Genomic DNA, 15948 nt, shown 5'->3' on the forward strand with positions numbered 1-15948 from the left:
CGAAGCTAATGATTTGTTAAGGAGAGCAAGAGGTGGGTCAGGACAGAAAAAGAAGGTCTTGCGAAGAATGTGTGAGGGGCAGCTATCAGTGGGAGAACCAGATTTCGTAGAACTCACCAGACTGAGAAATTTCTCTGTCGAGATGGGTGGGAAATGGGAGATGGTATGTGTACCAGGAGAAGGTAAAGGAGGGTCAAAAGAGGGAGAGGGAGTTGATATATGCAATTTAATAGTAGACATTGTTGTAAAAAAATAGTCGTGAAGGGAGTCACAAAGGTCCTGTGAAGGAAGAGGTTTGGCAGTGACTCGGTCAAGTTTAGAGAGACTGTTAAGGATGGAAAAGATTTCCTTGGGCTTATTAGGAGAAGATAGAATCATTGCAGAAAAGTATTGAGTTTTTACTGTAAGAATGTCATTTTTATATTCCCTGAGTATAGTGGAGTAAATGGTTTTGTCGGAGGGATCATATCGCCGGCGCCACTTTCGTTCTGCCTGTCTAAGTTGAGGTTTCTTTGTTTGTAGAGAGAAGGAAAACCATATTTGCGTATCGTGTGATCGTTTAAGTCGAATAGATCTCCAGGGGACTAATTCATCACAGGATGAGGTAAGCCAGGAATTAATGGCCAAGGCCTGATTGTGTAGGGAACTGTCTAAGTTAATCGGACTAGAAGCAGAAAGCGAGGAGCAAAGGGACTTAATATACACTCGCCCCCAATTTCTCACTTTGATGTTAGTAGGTAAGGGAGTTCTAGCAGAGGGGTTTAACGAAAGAGAAAATGAAACCAAAAAATGATCAGATAACAAGCAGGGAAGAACCGAGATTAGAGAAATATCCAAATTGGCTGACCAGATTTGGTCCAATATATGAGCAAACTTGTGGGTCGGTAGATGAACCAGTTGTGTCAGGTTCATATGAGTGAGTAAGTCAGTAAACTCCTTGGAGTGAGAGTCCTCCAAGGGGTCGCCAGGCCAGTAGTTGAAATCACCTAAAATCACTATACCTGAGTTGTTTACTATTAGATTGGCGAGAATCTCACCCACTAAAGAAGGGAAGGAAGGCATGGGCTGGAGAGGGCAATAAAACAATACACAAACCAGCAGGGAGAAAAAGAAGTAGCTTTCATCACTAAATAGTCAACCGCAGAAATAATCGGGGTGGGCATTAGAGAGAATGACCACCTCGAGTGGATGATGGCAGCCACACCGCCCCCATTTTTACCAGTCGCACGATCTGAGCGTAGAAAATAATAGTTTTCGGGGAGGGCCGCTAAATATCTGGTGGAGATACTGGGGAGAGCCAAGTTTCAGTGAGGAATAGACAGTCAGGTTGAACTTGGTCAAGGAGGCAAAACGTCTCTAACTGGTGTTTTGCTAATGAGCGAGTGTTAAGCAGGCAGGCCGAGAAGACCACGGGGGAGGGGTAGACAGAAGAGGGAACTGTTAATAGATTCCCACTGTCTTTGTGACCAGGGACATCCCCAGCTTCGGGGGCCAGGGTGGAAGGGTCAGGGAGACAAAAGAGACCCAAGGTATCAAGTTTGGCCTGTGTATGATTAGGAATAGACCACATGCCTTGGTACGCCATTAATTCTGAGGAGGTGTAAGTTCATTTTAGGGCAGCATCACTGGCCCACGGCCCCGGCCGGGCGTGGAGGGGCGCAGACGGGCTTGGTTTTGGCGCGTCGCCGGCGAGCCCGCTGCGCGGCCGCTGCGCGGCCGCTGCGCGACCAGTATGACATGTGGGCTTTGTAGTCCACAACCGTGACGCCTCAGGCAAAGCTCCGCCCCCATGGATCAGGTGGAAAGAAGTCAGGTGACTCGTTTCCTCACCGGCCCTCCGCTCGAACGGGAAAACCCAGGGTCGGATCATGCTGTGACGAAGAGGCACCAGTAATGAGGAGGAAGCTATGCCTAGCGAAAACAAGTAAGTGAGCCAAGCGTTTAAGGACACAAGGGCTGCTGAGCGGGTGGACGGAAGAGCTCAGGCTTATGCCCACAAAGTAAAAACAAGTGAACAGGGGCAGCTGAGTATGTAGACAGAGAGGCTCAGACTTATGCGCCACATGAAACGAAAATATATTAAGAAATGTGATAATAGATCAAACACAGCAATTTCTTAAAAAATACTACCACACAGCTTGGCAAGGGATCCGAATAGCGCTGAGACTTAAGTGTGGTCTTTACCTCAATAAAGAAAGACGCTCTCTTGGACAGTCTGAAAGAACCAGGAGGCAACACCCTTCCCCCTCCCATCTAGCCCTCCTCCGATCTGCTAGGTCCAACTACAAAAAAACACATCCTCAATGAATAGGCTTCCTTTTTCCGCACGTTGCTAGATAGGTCTAAAAATAGACCTAGAGAACTATTCAGCATCGTCAAAAAACGAACATACGCTGCCCCCCAAAAGCTGATGGCCACCAACGAGAAATGCAAAGAAATTGCTAATTTCTTATCTGATAAAATCTAAAATAGATCAATCCTTCCTCGTAAATCCCCTCTCTCCCAACCCACTACTTTCTTATGACATTTCTCCAGGAATCTCCATCCCCATAAAATCTCCCCAAGGGCCATTTCCGTCTCTCATCCGTTTCCTTCCCACCTAAATCCTACCCTTTCCTCACCCAGCAACAAAAAAAGGCCTCCTTGCATAATTTTCCCCCTGTTATGGAACACGAAGTCTATAACATCATCTCTAAGCTTAAACCATCCTCTGACACCAAAGACCCTCGGCCCTCTAACCTAGTCCAAGACCTTAAACATATGATCGCCCCACTCTGGACCACCATTATAAACTCATCCCTGACCACATGGTGTGTTTCCACCTCCCTCCAACTGGGTAAAATCACACCCATCCCCAAAAATCCCAACGCAGGTCCCAACGATCTAAATAACCTCCGACCTATCTCTAACCTCCCCCTTCTCTCCAAAGCCCTTGAAAATGCGCCCTTCCCCAACTGGATAATTACATCAACACTTTCGAACTCTTTGACTAAATGCAATCCGGCCTCAGAAAAGATTGCAGCACAGAATCTGCCATGCTCAATATAGTGGATGACATTCATCACTCACTTGACAATGGCGAGTCTTGCCTACTCATTCTCCTCGGCTTTCGATACAGTTAGCCACACTGCCTTACTTAACACCCTTTAAGACCACTTTGGCCTCAATGGCCATGTCCTCAACTGGCTCACCTCCTTTCTCCAACACAGAACCCAACAAATCAAAATCAAGAACTGCCTTTCCAACCCCACTCCAATCTCCCTTGGTGTCCCACAGGGATCCATTCTCTCCCCTGCTCTATTCAACCTGTTCATGGAACCCCCTCACCCTCATTCTCAAACAAGCAGGAATCAATAATCACCTCCATGCCAACAACACTCAACTCTACTATAAGATTAAATCCCATTCTGATGTCCTGCACCTTAATGACACCCTGACCAAGATCCAATCTTGGTTCCACCACAATCATCTCAAACTCAACCCTAAAAAACTGAAATCATCCTCTACTCCCCTAAAAACAAAGCACTCCCCATTCAAGACTGGATATCTGACCTTTATTTATTTATTTATTTATTTATTTATTTAAGAAGCTTGTAAAGCGCACGGCTACCCCCAGAAGGGGGTGTCCCGGCGCTATAGAGTACATGTCACCAGAAAGGGAAAGCTGTATTAAACGGTAGTAAACAACCAGGTCTTGAGTTTACGGCGAAACACTTGCTCCGACTCAATGAACCTCAGATCCAAGGGGAGGCTGTTCCAAAGCTTGGCAGCACCTACTCCAAACGTTCTGCCCCCGCTCCTGGCACGGCGAAATCTGGGTACAACCAGGAGACGTAGGCTGTTTGATCTCAATGCTCTGGCAGATAGAGATAATTTGAGTCTTTTACTCAAATAGACCGGGCCTGAACCGTTAATAGCACGGAAGGCAAGGATCAGAACTTTAAACTGTATACGGCGGGAGATGGGGAGCCAGTGCAATTCTTTCCGATAAGCTGCTACGGAATGGCGGAGAGGAATATTTCCGATTAATCTAGCCGCTGCGTTTTGAACCACTTGTAACCTTTCAATAAGGTAAAGGGGGGGCGCCAGCATAGAGACTGTTGGAATAGTCTAAATGCGACGTAATCAAGGCATGGACAATAGTCTTACGGGAGTCCAAAGGAAGATAAGGAAACATCTTCCTGATCATGCGTAGTTTGCCGAAACACGCAGATGTAACCTTATTGATCTGGGCCTTACAAGACATGGTATTGTCAAATTGAAAGCCCAGATTGCGGGCTGACTGGACAGGAATCGGAGGGGGGTTCAGAATGGTAGGCCACCACAGGGTAGCGGGGAGAGCAGTTTTTTGGTTAAAAAACAAAACCTCCGTTTTGTCAGTGTTCAAAACCAGATGGTTGGAGGCCATCCAAGAACAGATGTTGCCAAGGCAGTTGCGAAAGTTGGTAAAATGGTAGTCAGAGTGATCTCTAAAGGAAAACACAAGCTGCGTATCATCAGCGTAAGAGATCACCCTGACCCCCCACGACTCAGCCACCCTGGCAAGCGGGCCTAGGTAGAGATTGAATAAAAGAGGGCTCAGAGCCGAGCCCTGGGGCACTCCACACAAGAGAGGTTTATCCTCTGATTCAAAGGGCCGAAGGAGTACCCTCTGCGTCTGCCCAGTAAGGAACGATCTGATCCAGGTCAATACAGTGCCTCCGATTCCCAGCTGCTGCAGGCGATCTAGTAGTATATCGTGGTACACCGTATCGAAAGCGGCGGACAAGTCGAGGAGGACCAACATGGCCTCCTCACCCCTGTCCACACACTCACGAATGGTCTCCGATACCTCTAGCAGAGCAGTCTCTGTGCTAAAGCCGGTTCTAAATCCTGACTGAGAGTCATGCAGCAGCTGGTTAGTTTCTAGGTAATAGGCCAATTGCCTCTGCACCACCTTTTCCAGGATCTTAGCAGGCTTGGGAAGGAGGGATATCGGGCGGTAGTTGCAAAATTGTAAGGGGTCCGCATCCGATTTTTTTAGAATGGAAACCAGCATAGCCTGTTTCCACACTGAAGGGAATTGACCCAGGTTTAAAGACGAATTCCATATGGAAAGAAGAGGGTTGGTAAGAACCGGGGCAAGATTGCCCATCACCTTGGCGGGGACTGGATCCAATGGTGACCCTGAACTAACTAGAACAAGTAGTTTAGTGGCAGTCTCAGGAGTGAGCTCTTCAAAGGAATTAAATGAGCATTGCTGAGAATCAAACTCAGCAATCGGAAGGGGGGACAGGACTGAATCAAATGAAGAGGATAATTTAATAATTTTATCCTGAAAAAAATCAGAGAGCCCGTTGCAGAAGGTCTGGCTAGGAGAGCTCTGGGGCTTCATAGCAGGAGGATTCACAAAATCCTTCACTATCTTGAATAGGGTTCTCAGCCTCCTTAATAAGCTGTGAGAAGTATCCTCTCATCGTGGACCGTTTTAGCTTTTGGAATTTATTCAGGGCAGCTTTGTATACTGTTTTGGACTCAAGATCATAGGTCTGCCGCCATTTACGTTCAAGCTGTTTGCATCGACTCTTTTCCTCCCGCAAAGAGGGAGAAAAACAAGGGGCAGAAGGTCGGGATCTAGCAGAAGTGATCGGGGCTAGAGGGGCAATAACATCAAGAGCGGCGAAAAGAGCGGAATTATATCTAGCTACTTCCTCATTGAGGTCTGTAGAAGGATAGAACTGATATGAGAAACATGGATCGATGGTGTCACAGGTGACTTTAAGCCATTTTCGTCCATTCTCTCTATTCAGAGAAGAAGGGGGAGGAAGGGAAGGGATGGTGATTTCAAAAGGGAGGAGAAAATGGTCAGACCAGGTAAGGGGCAGTGCAGGAAGAGAGGTGACACAAGGATGATTAGTAAATATAAGGTCGAGAGTATGACCTGCTGTGTGTGTGGGGCCCTTAACTAATTGGGACAAAGTTAGTCCTTGCAAAGTATCAATTAAAAGAGACGCTTGTGTGCAGGATGGGTTATCCACATGTAAGTTGAAATCTCCTAACACCATAAAGTAAGCGTGTCTTAGGGAGAGGTCAGCTATTATGTGCAACAGGGTGGTAAGTGAAGAAGAGGAGGCGGTAGGTGGATTATATACCAGGATACCAGCTAAAATAGTGGAGGTGGAATCCAAAATCGTGAAATACATCGCTTCAATAAGCCCTAAATTAGTGAGTTTCTTAACGGTCAGGTTAAGGTGTGATTTTAAAATAACAGCAAGGCCCCCTCCAGTTTTGTCATTGTCACGATTGATACCAGAAAAGTAGGTTGGAAGGTTCCCCTGATTCAGTCACAGGGAGGGGAGCAGATACAAAGAAAATGGAGCAACCCTGTGTGTTACTTAGGTCAATTTCACTAGACCAATGAGTTGTGTGGGCAGTGTGTTGTGGGATTAGGTGCTATATGGCTACTGAGGTTACTATGCAGTATCTGTTTGGTAAACTAGTACAGGAAGAAACTAAAAAACTTAATATATAAAAAGAGTGCAATTTATTAGGTACCTCCCTTACCAGGGTTACATTCTAAATTATAAAAACATTTAAAAACCATAAAACCATTATTTATGTAATTTTCAAAATAACATCAAAGGCAAAAGAGTCACACAATGTACAAAATCATTAAAAAGTCAAAAAACAAAGGTCGACGCGGCGTTTCGGTGGTTACAGGGATAATTCCACCTTCTTCAGGACGTGTTTTGACTGAATTAATAACAAAGATCTTAAAATTGGAGACTTTGTAGTTGGCAAGATCACTCTTATACAGTAGTGAGTCAGATCAAATGGAGCGAAACCTTCTTGTTATGGTTGTATTGCTCATTATAACGGTACAGAGGAGCCACCGATATTTGCTAAGTGGTTTATTCACTTTTGAAGCTTTCTTTGATTCCTTTTTTAAAATTAGGATCACAGGAAAGAAACGACTTGTTCTTTTTTGCTTCCACTTCGGTACAGAACTCGAAGGGTGGCTGGATGGGCGATGTTTATTCTTATCTGACTTATTCGGCCTCCCTGCTCCTCTGCATCCGGGTTTCCATCGATGGACCGAAGTGGAAGCAAAAAAGAACAAGTCGTTTCTTTCCTGTGATCCTAATTTTAAAAAAGGAATCAAAGAAAGCTTCAAAAGTGAATAAACCACTTAGCAAATATCGGTGGCTCCTCTGTACCGTTATAATGAGCAATACAACCATAACAAGAAGGTTTCGCTCCATTTGATCTGACTCACTACTGTATAAGAGTGATCTTGCCAACTACAAAGTCTCCAATTTTAAGATCTTTGTTATTAATTCAGTCAAAACACGTCCTGAAGAAGGTGGAATTATCCCTGTAACCACCGAAACGCCGCGTCGACCTTTGTTTTTTGACTTTTTAATGATTTTGTACATTGTGTGACTCTTTTGCCTTTGATGTTATTTTGAAAATTACATAAATAATGGTTTTATGGTTTTTAAATGTTTTTATAATTTAGAATGTAACCCTGGTAAGGGAGGTACCTAATAAATTGCACTCTTTTTATATATTAAGTTTTTTAGTTTCTTCCTGTACTAGTTTACCAAACAGATACTGCATAGTAACCACGATTGATACCAGCCAATCGATAGCCGGAGGGAATGGCCAAGTATATTTCAGGTTTGGACGTATCTTTGATCCAAGTTTCAGTAAGAAATAGGATGTCCCAATCCTGCGTGTCAAGAGATAGCCATATCTCATTGGCGTGGCGAGGCAGGGAGCGACAGTTGACTAGAGCCGCCTTTAACAACCTAGAGGGAATCTGGGGTTTAGAAATATTCAATGAAGGAGGGTAATGATTCCGCAGGGCGTTGATAGCGAATTTACAAGATGAACAATTGTAAGGGATATCCTCTAAACTAAGAGGACAGCAACAAACACCTGGAGAACAGATGCCTTGTCTGAGTTGCAGAAGCTGGGAATTAGTCCAAGTAATTTTCGTGGGTCGAGTGACAGGGGGACCGGCGCTAGGCGCGGGCCAGGCGCGGACGGGCGCAGACGGGCGCAGACGGGCTTGCCTTAGGCGCGCCTTTGGCGCGCCATCCGCGCGCCCGCTGCGCGGACGGGTAGTCCCCTTTTTTATTTCCATTCTGGAGGAGGGCGGGAGGCGTCCAAGAGCTGGAGCGCTACCCTGCCTCCCCCCAAGATGGTGGTTTAGCCTTCTACCAGCCGGCGTCAGCGCTGCAATCGGCTGCGCCGGGGGTGAGAGCCCAGTGCTTGAAACCTGAAACGAAGTAGTCTCGGCAGGATCAACAAAGTAAGCAGATAACACAAAATTAAAAGTGCTCCCCTAAAATATTTACAGTTTTTAAAAACACTCGCGTTATTCTCGGCAATGTTAGCTAAAGTGAAAGATAGGTAGAAGATGCCCCCGGCTTCCGCCTCAGGGGAACGTGACAAGTAATCTGTCAGAGTAAAAAATAGAGCGCCTTAAGTAGCCTGGGAGGGCGGGAGGCGTCCAAGAGCTGGAGCGCTACCCTGCCTCCCCCCAAGATGGCGGTTTAGCCTTCTACCAGCCGGCGTCAGCGCTGCAATCGGCTGTGCCGGGGGTGAGAGCCCAGTGCTTGAAACCTGAAACGAAGTAGTCTCGTCAGGATCAACAAAGTAAGCAGATAACACAACATTAAAAGTGCTCCCCTAAAATATTTACAGTTTTTAAAAACACTCACGTTATTCTCGGCAATGTTAGCTAAAGTGAAAGATAGGTAGAAGATGCCCCCGGCTTCCGCCTCAGGGGAAAGTGACAAGTAATCTGTATGTAAACCTTTATGCTCTCTACTGCTCTCTCACCACTTCCAATTCTGTTAAATCTCTAGGCATCACCATTGTCAATTGCCTTGTCCTTACCTCCCACATAAAAACCACAGCCAAAGGAGCACTCTTCACTCTCCGTCATCTCAAGAAAATTAAACCCTTCATCCCGGCTGATGACTTCAAAACTGTTGTCCAATCGCTGGTCCTGTCGAGAATAGACTATGGTAACGCAATCCTCGCTGGAACACCCAAAGTCCATCTTGCACCACTCAAATCTGTGCTCAACCTAGCTGCTAGACTTATCTCTGGCTACAAACGTTTCAACCACATCTCCCCCACACTTAAAACCCTCAAATGGCTTCCCATCGCAGGCAGATCCACCTATAAGATTGCATGTATAACGCACAAAGCCCTTCACCAAAACTCCCCAGGTTACCTCTCTGACAAATTCCACAAAGTGGGCTGCGCTCGACCGACAAGGAGCACCAACGCCCTAATTCTTATCCCACCTCTGTTAAAAAAGAAATGCACACAAGCTCGCTCCTTTACTGGAAACGCTCCTTCATTCTGGAACTCCCTACCTACAGACCTATGCTGTAACCCTTCCTACATCAACTTAAAAAAAGACCTCAAATTGTACCTCCTCCACATATATTGGGGTCAAAAATACCTATCTCTGACACAGTTTCCCACTCTGCGCCCGATTAGGCTCTCCCCTTTTGCCCTCCAATTCTCTCACCCCATTCTCCCTCCTAACTCCCCTCCCTCATGCTACTCCTTTCCTCCCCCTAACCCCCCTCCCTGCCTCTTACTATAATTATGACATCTAGCCTCTTCCCGCACGGCCTCCCACTGATCTCCCATTCCCCTAACTCTCAATCTTCGTAACCCCCTCCTTTACCTTCTCCTGTTCACCTCCACGCACCCACCCTAGCCTAATTACTCTCTACCCACTTGAGCCTATTATTTGACTTTTGTAAATAACATTCTTATTGATCTGCTTTCCTTATATTGGTTGTTAGTGCAATGTTTCTGACCAAATGTATTGATTACTGAAAATGGAATTTTAAGACAAAGAAAGAGGTGGAACAGAAAGACAGTAAAACATAACACAGACAAAGAAGTGGTCATTGGATATACCATGCAATATATGAAAGTCATAAGGTTCCACTACTGATCACAAAGCAGTATATGTTTAGTTGCATGGAGCACCTTGTAGAAATCCAGAATCATATCCACTCAATCACCCAAACATATGCAGGGTGGCAATTCACAAAACTGCAAATGTTCAACACACACTTTTTACACAGTTTTTCTCAGTAATTTCTCATATTCTCCTTTACTTTCACTTAGAGATTTCAGTTACAGGGGCTGAAAGAAACAGCTCTGCAGAAGTTCTTGCGAACTTCACAATACTAGTGGGGCAGTAATTGGTGTTCATAGCCCCACCAAAGTTAAAAAGGGGTTCATAATGAGGCTTTAATAATAAAGTCCTCAAGACAGACAACAAACTTCATCTGTTCAAGCCTCCATATAACATTGTTCAAATAGACAGCAAATTCCCATACTCATAGCCCATCAACCCATGCATCACAGGCTTAGGAACCAGGCTCCACAACAGTTCACAGGGTGTCTACAAGAGATCAAGATTGCCAATAATTCACAATTTGTGTGGGATTCCAGATGGGTTGTAGTTAAAGGAAGCAGCTTCCCAGTGCATAATTTGTAAAACAATAAGTGCCGGTGTCCAGAGTTTTGTTCAGAAGCCCGTGACCAGTGCTATTGAATGTTATTGTGCCGTATATCAAGGCTGACTAATCTTGATTGCACCCCATTCCTCTGTAATTCACCTACAGAAATTCCCTGCCACTTGATGTTACTCCAAAAAGTTATTTTTCATCCCTGCTTTCTTCCTTTGTAGTGTTTTTTCCTGTCTTTCTGTTTCTCCTTCTTTCTCACTTGCATATTTTCATCTTTAAGGCTCTGGGTTAAAGTCTGATGAGGAAAAGTAAGTGCTCATCCCAAAATGAGTGCTGGTAGACCCCACCTGCAACCACCAGCTCAAATGAAGCACTAGAGTTTACACAGTACATGCAGGCTGTCTAAAACTATAAAGATTCTGATAACTCTTGGAGTCTGTTCAGGTAGCTTTCTTCCACTGTGCTTTGAAAAGTATTTTGTGGCAACTATCCGTCCACTTTTGGAACAGCTTTTCTTTTATTTCTTCCATCTAGAAAAAAAGAGAATGCTCCATTTCAAGTCAGTCAGGGATTCTACAATTTTTAATCCAGGTTTGAATGGGGACTGTAGGGACCTACAACGTTCTTAAAGATTACAGGCTAAGATATCATTAACACTGCTAGGCATCTGGATGGTATTCTATACATCTATTACAGGTAACTGGTTATAAATTAATATATCAACCCTCCTCCCCACCAATGTAGACATCTGAAATTACTGAATTTGTGTCAGGTCACCCAAAAGGGGGTGATATATTTAATTATATAAGCACTGGTTGTGCAATTTTTTCTAAAAAGTTACCAAGCAATGAAAAACTATTCTTTTTGAAAATACCCTTCAAAACTTCCATTGCTGAATCTAGAAGGGGCAGGAGCTTTTTCTCCCAAAAGCACTTGGATGGCTACTTGTTCATAGAGCTATGTGAAATTAAATGTTGGTGATTGTAGATTAATTTCTACACTTCTTCACTCGGAGGACACTGTTCTTACAGATTATGCAAATAATGTCTTCTACTGTCAAACTCAGTGATAGAAACCATTGGGTTGAATAGTGGGAAACAAAAAGAAAACCACCCAAAATTGTTATTCCAGGCCATAAACTGCCAGCCTTATCCTCAAAAGAAGGATCATTTGTTGATAGTGTAATATGCCTTTTCCATATTAAAGCAACCAATAAGCTCTCTTTTGAAGTTCATGGGGCAAGAATCCGCACTGTCAATTCAGGATGTGACATGGCCCATGCCAGCTTACAGAAGACATTGTCAGACAGGATGGGTTTTAATTGAGTTGGCATTCCAAAGAGCTGCCCAGAATGACAAGGCACCCCTAGTAGGAAGTGAATAAATGTTGACAAAAAACTTTCAGATAAGTAAAAAATAAGCTATGATTATGTGATCCATCTGATAAGTGTTAACCATAACATCTATCTCTCTATCCATCCCCAGCTTCTTCACAGTGCTAAAAATGTTCACATGCCAGCAAGTTTTGGCTCAGGGAAGTTTTTTGATGGAAACGGCAATCCCCCTGCATGGTATGATATTGTCAACTGGCAACAAAGTCTCGAGGGGGCCCTCATGCATGTTAAAGTGGGCAAATATGACTCCGGCGCTCCTCCAGGGAAGATCTTAATGATCAATGCCAGTGACATTCAGTGGACTGCAGGATACACACAAGTAAGACATGGCTCCTTTGAAGATAGGATTTACACACATGCTCTAATGATTTCATTATCTAGGCGCTGAATTAGATCTCGACAGACAGGTTACTCTGTCACAAGGGTGACTTATATCCCGTCCACTGAAATAAAAATCCTATAGGATATAATGGGATTTATACTTCAGAAGATGGGATATATGTCACCGTTGTGATCTAGTAACCCATCCACTGACATCTAAGCCAGGCCCTTAGTTCCTAGACTCTATACCTGTTGGTCAAATACAGACTGAAAATTGGTTCATACAGTGGTGTATGCAATCTCCAGCGTTACCAAATAAAATAAACAATACCATAGTTGGTCAATGGTACATCCAGTCCAACATATTACTGCTACTCCATTAAAACTGGAAATACTTCATGGTGGCTTGGCTACAGAGGTATCACTTTGGCTGATTCCAGGTGGCCGGATGATCCCACATCTGAAATGACCAGGTATGGGAACACCAGGTTTTATTTTACTTGGTGCATATTTGCAGATTGTAAAACCACTTTGGACTTTGGGGCAGAGACTTTGGGCAGAGCAGTAGGCCAGCCTGCCTGATTTTTTCCGTCACCACTTTTGGAGCATTGTATGCTTCCTCAGCCACAGGAAAGCCTTGATTTGCAACCAACACCATGCTGACAACCAGTTCCCTATCCTGTTACCTGCATTGGATGCTCCTCTCATTTACTACCTGCTAAGTGGTAAATATGAGCAGAAAAGTCCCCAGAATCAGGCATAAGCATTTGTAAAATAACATGGAAATTTAGGGTCCCAATGGTTACTATCTATTCCGGGGATGAAAACTCCGGCCATGTCTGAACTGGGGTGGTGTGGAGTGAAACAAAATGATGGGTTTAGGCCCAGATCTCTGTACTGGGGTGAATGTATGACATTGTTCTGCATTCTGTCCATCAACTGTTGTTTTTGCATTTGTCACCCCGAGTGGGATGGGTATGCTCAGACGTGAGTTCCATGCGCTCCACACCACTTGAGTCAAGGTATCCTGGCTGAAGACGGCTGATAGCCAGAAACCGGTCCTAGGATGCTTGTTTCCGGTCCAGGAAAGACATGGCTTGGCAGTTCGGGCTGGACTGTTCCCATGAGGCACAGGGTCAAGGCTGATTTGCATATGGCCATGTCTGAACTGGGGTGGTGTGGAGTGCAAAAAACGATGGATTTAGGCCCAGATCTCTGTACTGGGGTGAATGTATGACATTGTTTGCATTCTGTCCATCACCTGTTGTTTTTGCATTTGTCACCCCGAGTGGGATGGGTAAGCTCAGACATGAGTCCCATGCTCTCCACACCACTGGAGTCAAGCTATCCTGGCTGAAGACGGCTGATAGCCAGAAACCGGTCCTAGGATGCTTGATTCCGGTCCAGGAAAGACATGGCTTGGCAGTTTGGGCTGGACTGTTCCCATGAGGCACAGGGTCAAGGCTGATTTGCATATGGCCATGTCTGAACTGGGGTGGTGTGGAGTGCAAAAAAACGATGGATTTAGGCCCAGATCTCTGTACTGGGGTGAATGTATGACATTGTTCTGCATTCTGTCCATCAACTGTTGTTTTTGCATTTGAAAACTCATAAAAGCCATAAACCTTTGTGGAGACACAGTCTGTATTTATTAGTTTCAGCCCCAGTAGGAATTGATAACAACTTGTAACCATGTAAAAAATGTGGAGACGGAAAAGCGATACTGTGAGCAGCCTACAGGCCCATGTCACTTACAAATGCTGCTCCAGGATGGAACTATTTGACTTACTTTTTTTAAAAACTCACCATATGATTCCTGTTCTTCTTTCCAGGTCCCTGCTTCTGTGTGCAGTGCCAGCTGTCCCTCTGGATTCAGGAAAGTTGCTAGAGAAGGGAAACCCATCTGCTGCTTCCAGTGTGTGCAGTGCCCTCAAGGAGAGATCTCACACCAGACTGGTAAGTGAATCAACAGTTGTAAACACTTAAAATACTTCTTGAAATATAATAGTCACCGAGCACTATACAATTTGCTGTTTCAGATTCCATTGAATGTTTTACGTGTCCATGGGACAAGTGGCCAAACGAGAAGCAAGAAAAGTGCATTCCGAAGATTATGGAATTTCTCTCTTATGATGATGTTCTTGGAGCCACCTTAGGAGCAACCAGCATTTTCTCATCTGCAATCCCAATTGCTATTCTGGGATTGTTCATTAGTTACAGGAACACTCCTATTGTTAGAGCCAACAACCGTTCCATCAGCTACCTCCTGCTTCTGTCGCTCACCCTTTGCTTTCTTAGCTCATTAGCATTCATTGGCCATCCAACACATGGCTCATGTCTTTTCCGCCAGTCGTCCTTTGGTATAACTTTTTCTCTTTGTGTCTCTTGCATTTTAGCTAAAACCATCATGGTGGTCATCGCCTTCAATGCCACCAAACCAAGTAGCAACCTAAGGAGTTGGGTTGGGCCCCACGTATCATATATGATTATCAGTGTTAGTACAATACTTCAGATTCTTCTCTGTGTCTCTTGGCTGATTCTCTCTCATCCTTTCTCAGAATATAACATCCACATCCATCCTGGAAAGATAATAGTTGAATGTAATGAAGGCTCTACTGTTGCTTTCTGGTGCATGCTGGGGTATCTTGGGTTTCTGGCCAGCATCAGCTTTATAGTGGCCTTCCTGGCAAGGAAACTGCCTGACAGCTTCAATGAGACTAAACTCATCACCTTCAGTATGCTTGCTTTCCTAAGTGTGTGGGTGTTATTTGTTCCTGCCTATCTCAGCACGAAGGGCAAGTACATGGTGGCCATGGAGGTGTTTGCCATTGTTTCTTCCAGCTCTGCCCTGGTTTCCTGTTTATTTTTTCCCAAGTGTTACATCATACTAATGCGCCCTGAAATTAACTCCAAAGAGCACCTGCTGGCTAGATTGCAAGCAACACGAAAAAAAAGAACTTATCTACCTTAATAAATAGTGGATCACTACTGTCTTGTATCTGTACATTTGGATGGAGACAGCAACTGGACCTAGATAACCTCAGAAACTCTGTGTACTACATAACTGTCACCCATAATATAATAAGTGGTCTTTCAATCATTTAACTGTCTTTGATCTTTTTGATATTGCATTTAATTGTTCTATATACAATACTTTGATCTTCTCTAACAATTATTGTGAACTTTTCCCCCCATCCAAGCAGTAGAAAAGGCTTTTAATATTAAGCAAAGGCTCATCTATCGTGTACCCCACAATTTCTTGACCTAGTATATACCTGCTGCATTTAAGGTATCCTTTTCATATGAGGCAAGATGTTCCTTCATAAACAAATTTAAAGATAGGGTGGGATTATTTGTACTTTTGCTTTGCTAACGAACTATTTTGAGAAAGGACCACGAGTCACCAGTACTCAGTTGTTCAGAAACATTATGTATAAAGCACAATCTTTGGGAAAGAAGCACAGATGGTGATGCCACAGGGATGTTTTTAAGACATGGACAAAGTGGGACGCCACAGAAAGTGAACTGTTTTCTATTTCACTTCTGTCTTATCCCTTTCTCCTTCTAAACCTCTCTGCCTCCCTCTACCTGTACCTCTGACTCCATCTATCTGCCCAGTATCATCTCTGGGTCCCAGCCAAGATATATTTCAACTGCTTTTGTGTGACCCTATTAGCGTTTAAGAAACAATTTAGTATTCTTCGACATCACGCGGTCTTTAATTCACTAGCAGGAAATGCT

At 44.4% G+C, this 15948-nt stretch overlaps 1 protein-coding gene across 1 annotated transcript in view; it reads left to right on the forward strand.

Moving 5' to 3' along the window:
* LOC144797896 (vomeronasal type-2 receptor 1-like) overlaps positions 1 to 15178 on the forward strand; it is a 151502-nt gene extending 136324 nt beyond the window's left edge. Inside the window, exons 7-9 of the mRNA XM_078668698.1 lie at positions 11978 to 12205; positions 14040 to 14163; positions 14247 to 15178. Of these exons, the coding sequence (XP_078524824.1) occupies positions 11978 to 12205; positions 14040 to 14163; positions 14247 to 15178 (1284 nt within the window). The remainder of the gene's footprint in view (positions 1 to 11977; positions 12206 to 14039; positions 14164 to 14246) is intronic.
* The last annotated feature ends 770 nt before the right edge of the window (positions 15179 to 15948 follow it).

This window comes from Lissotriton helveticus, chromosome 12, assembly GCF_964261635.1.
Source record: "Lissotriton helveticus chromosome 12, aLisHel1.1, whole genome shotgun sequence".
NCBI classification, from domain to species: domain Eukaryota; kingdom Metazoa; phylum Chordata; class Amphibia; order Caudata; family Salamandridae; genus Lissotriton; species Lissotriton helveticus.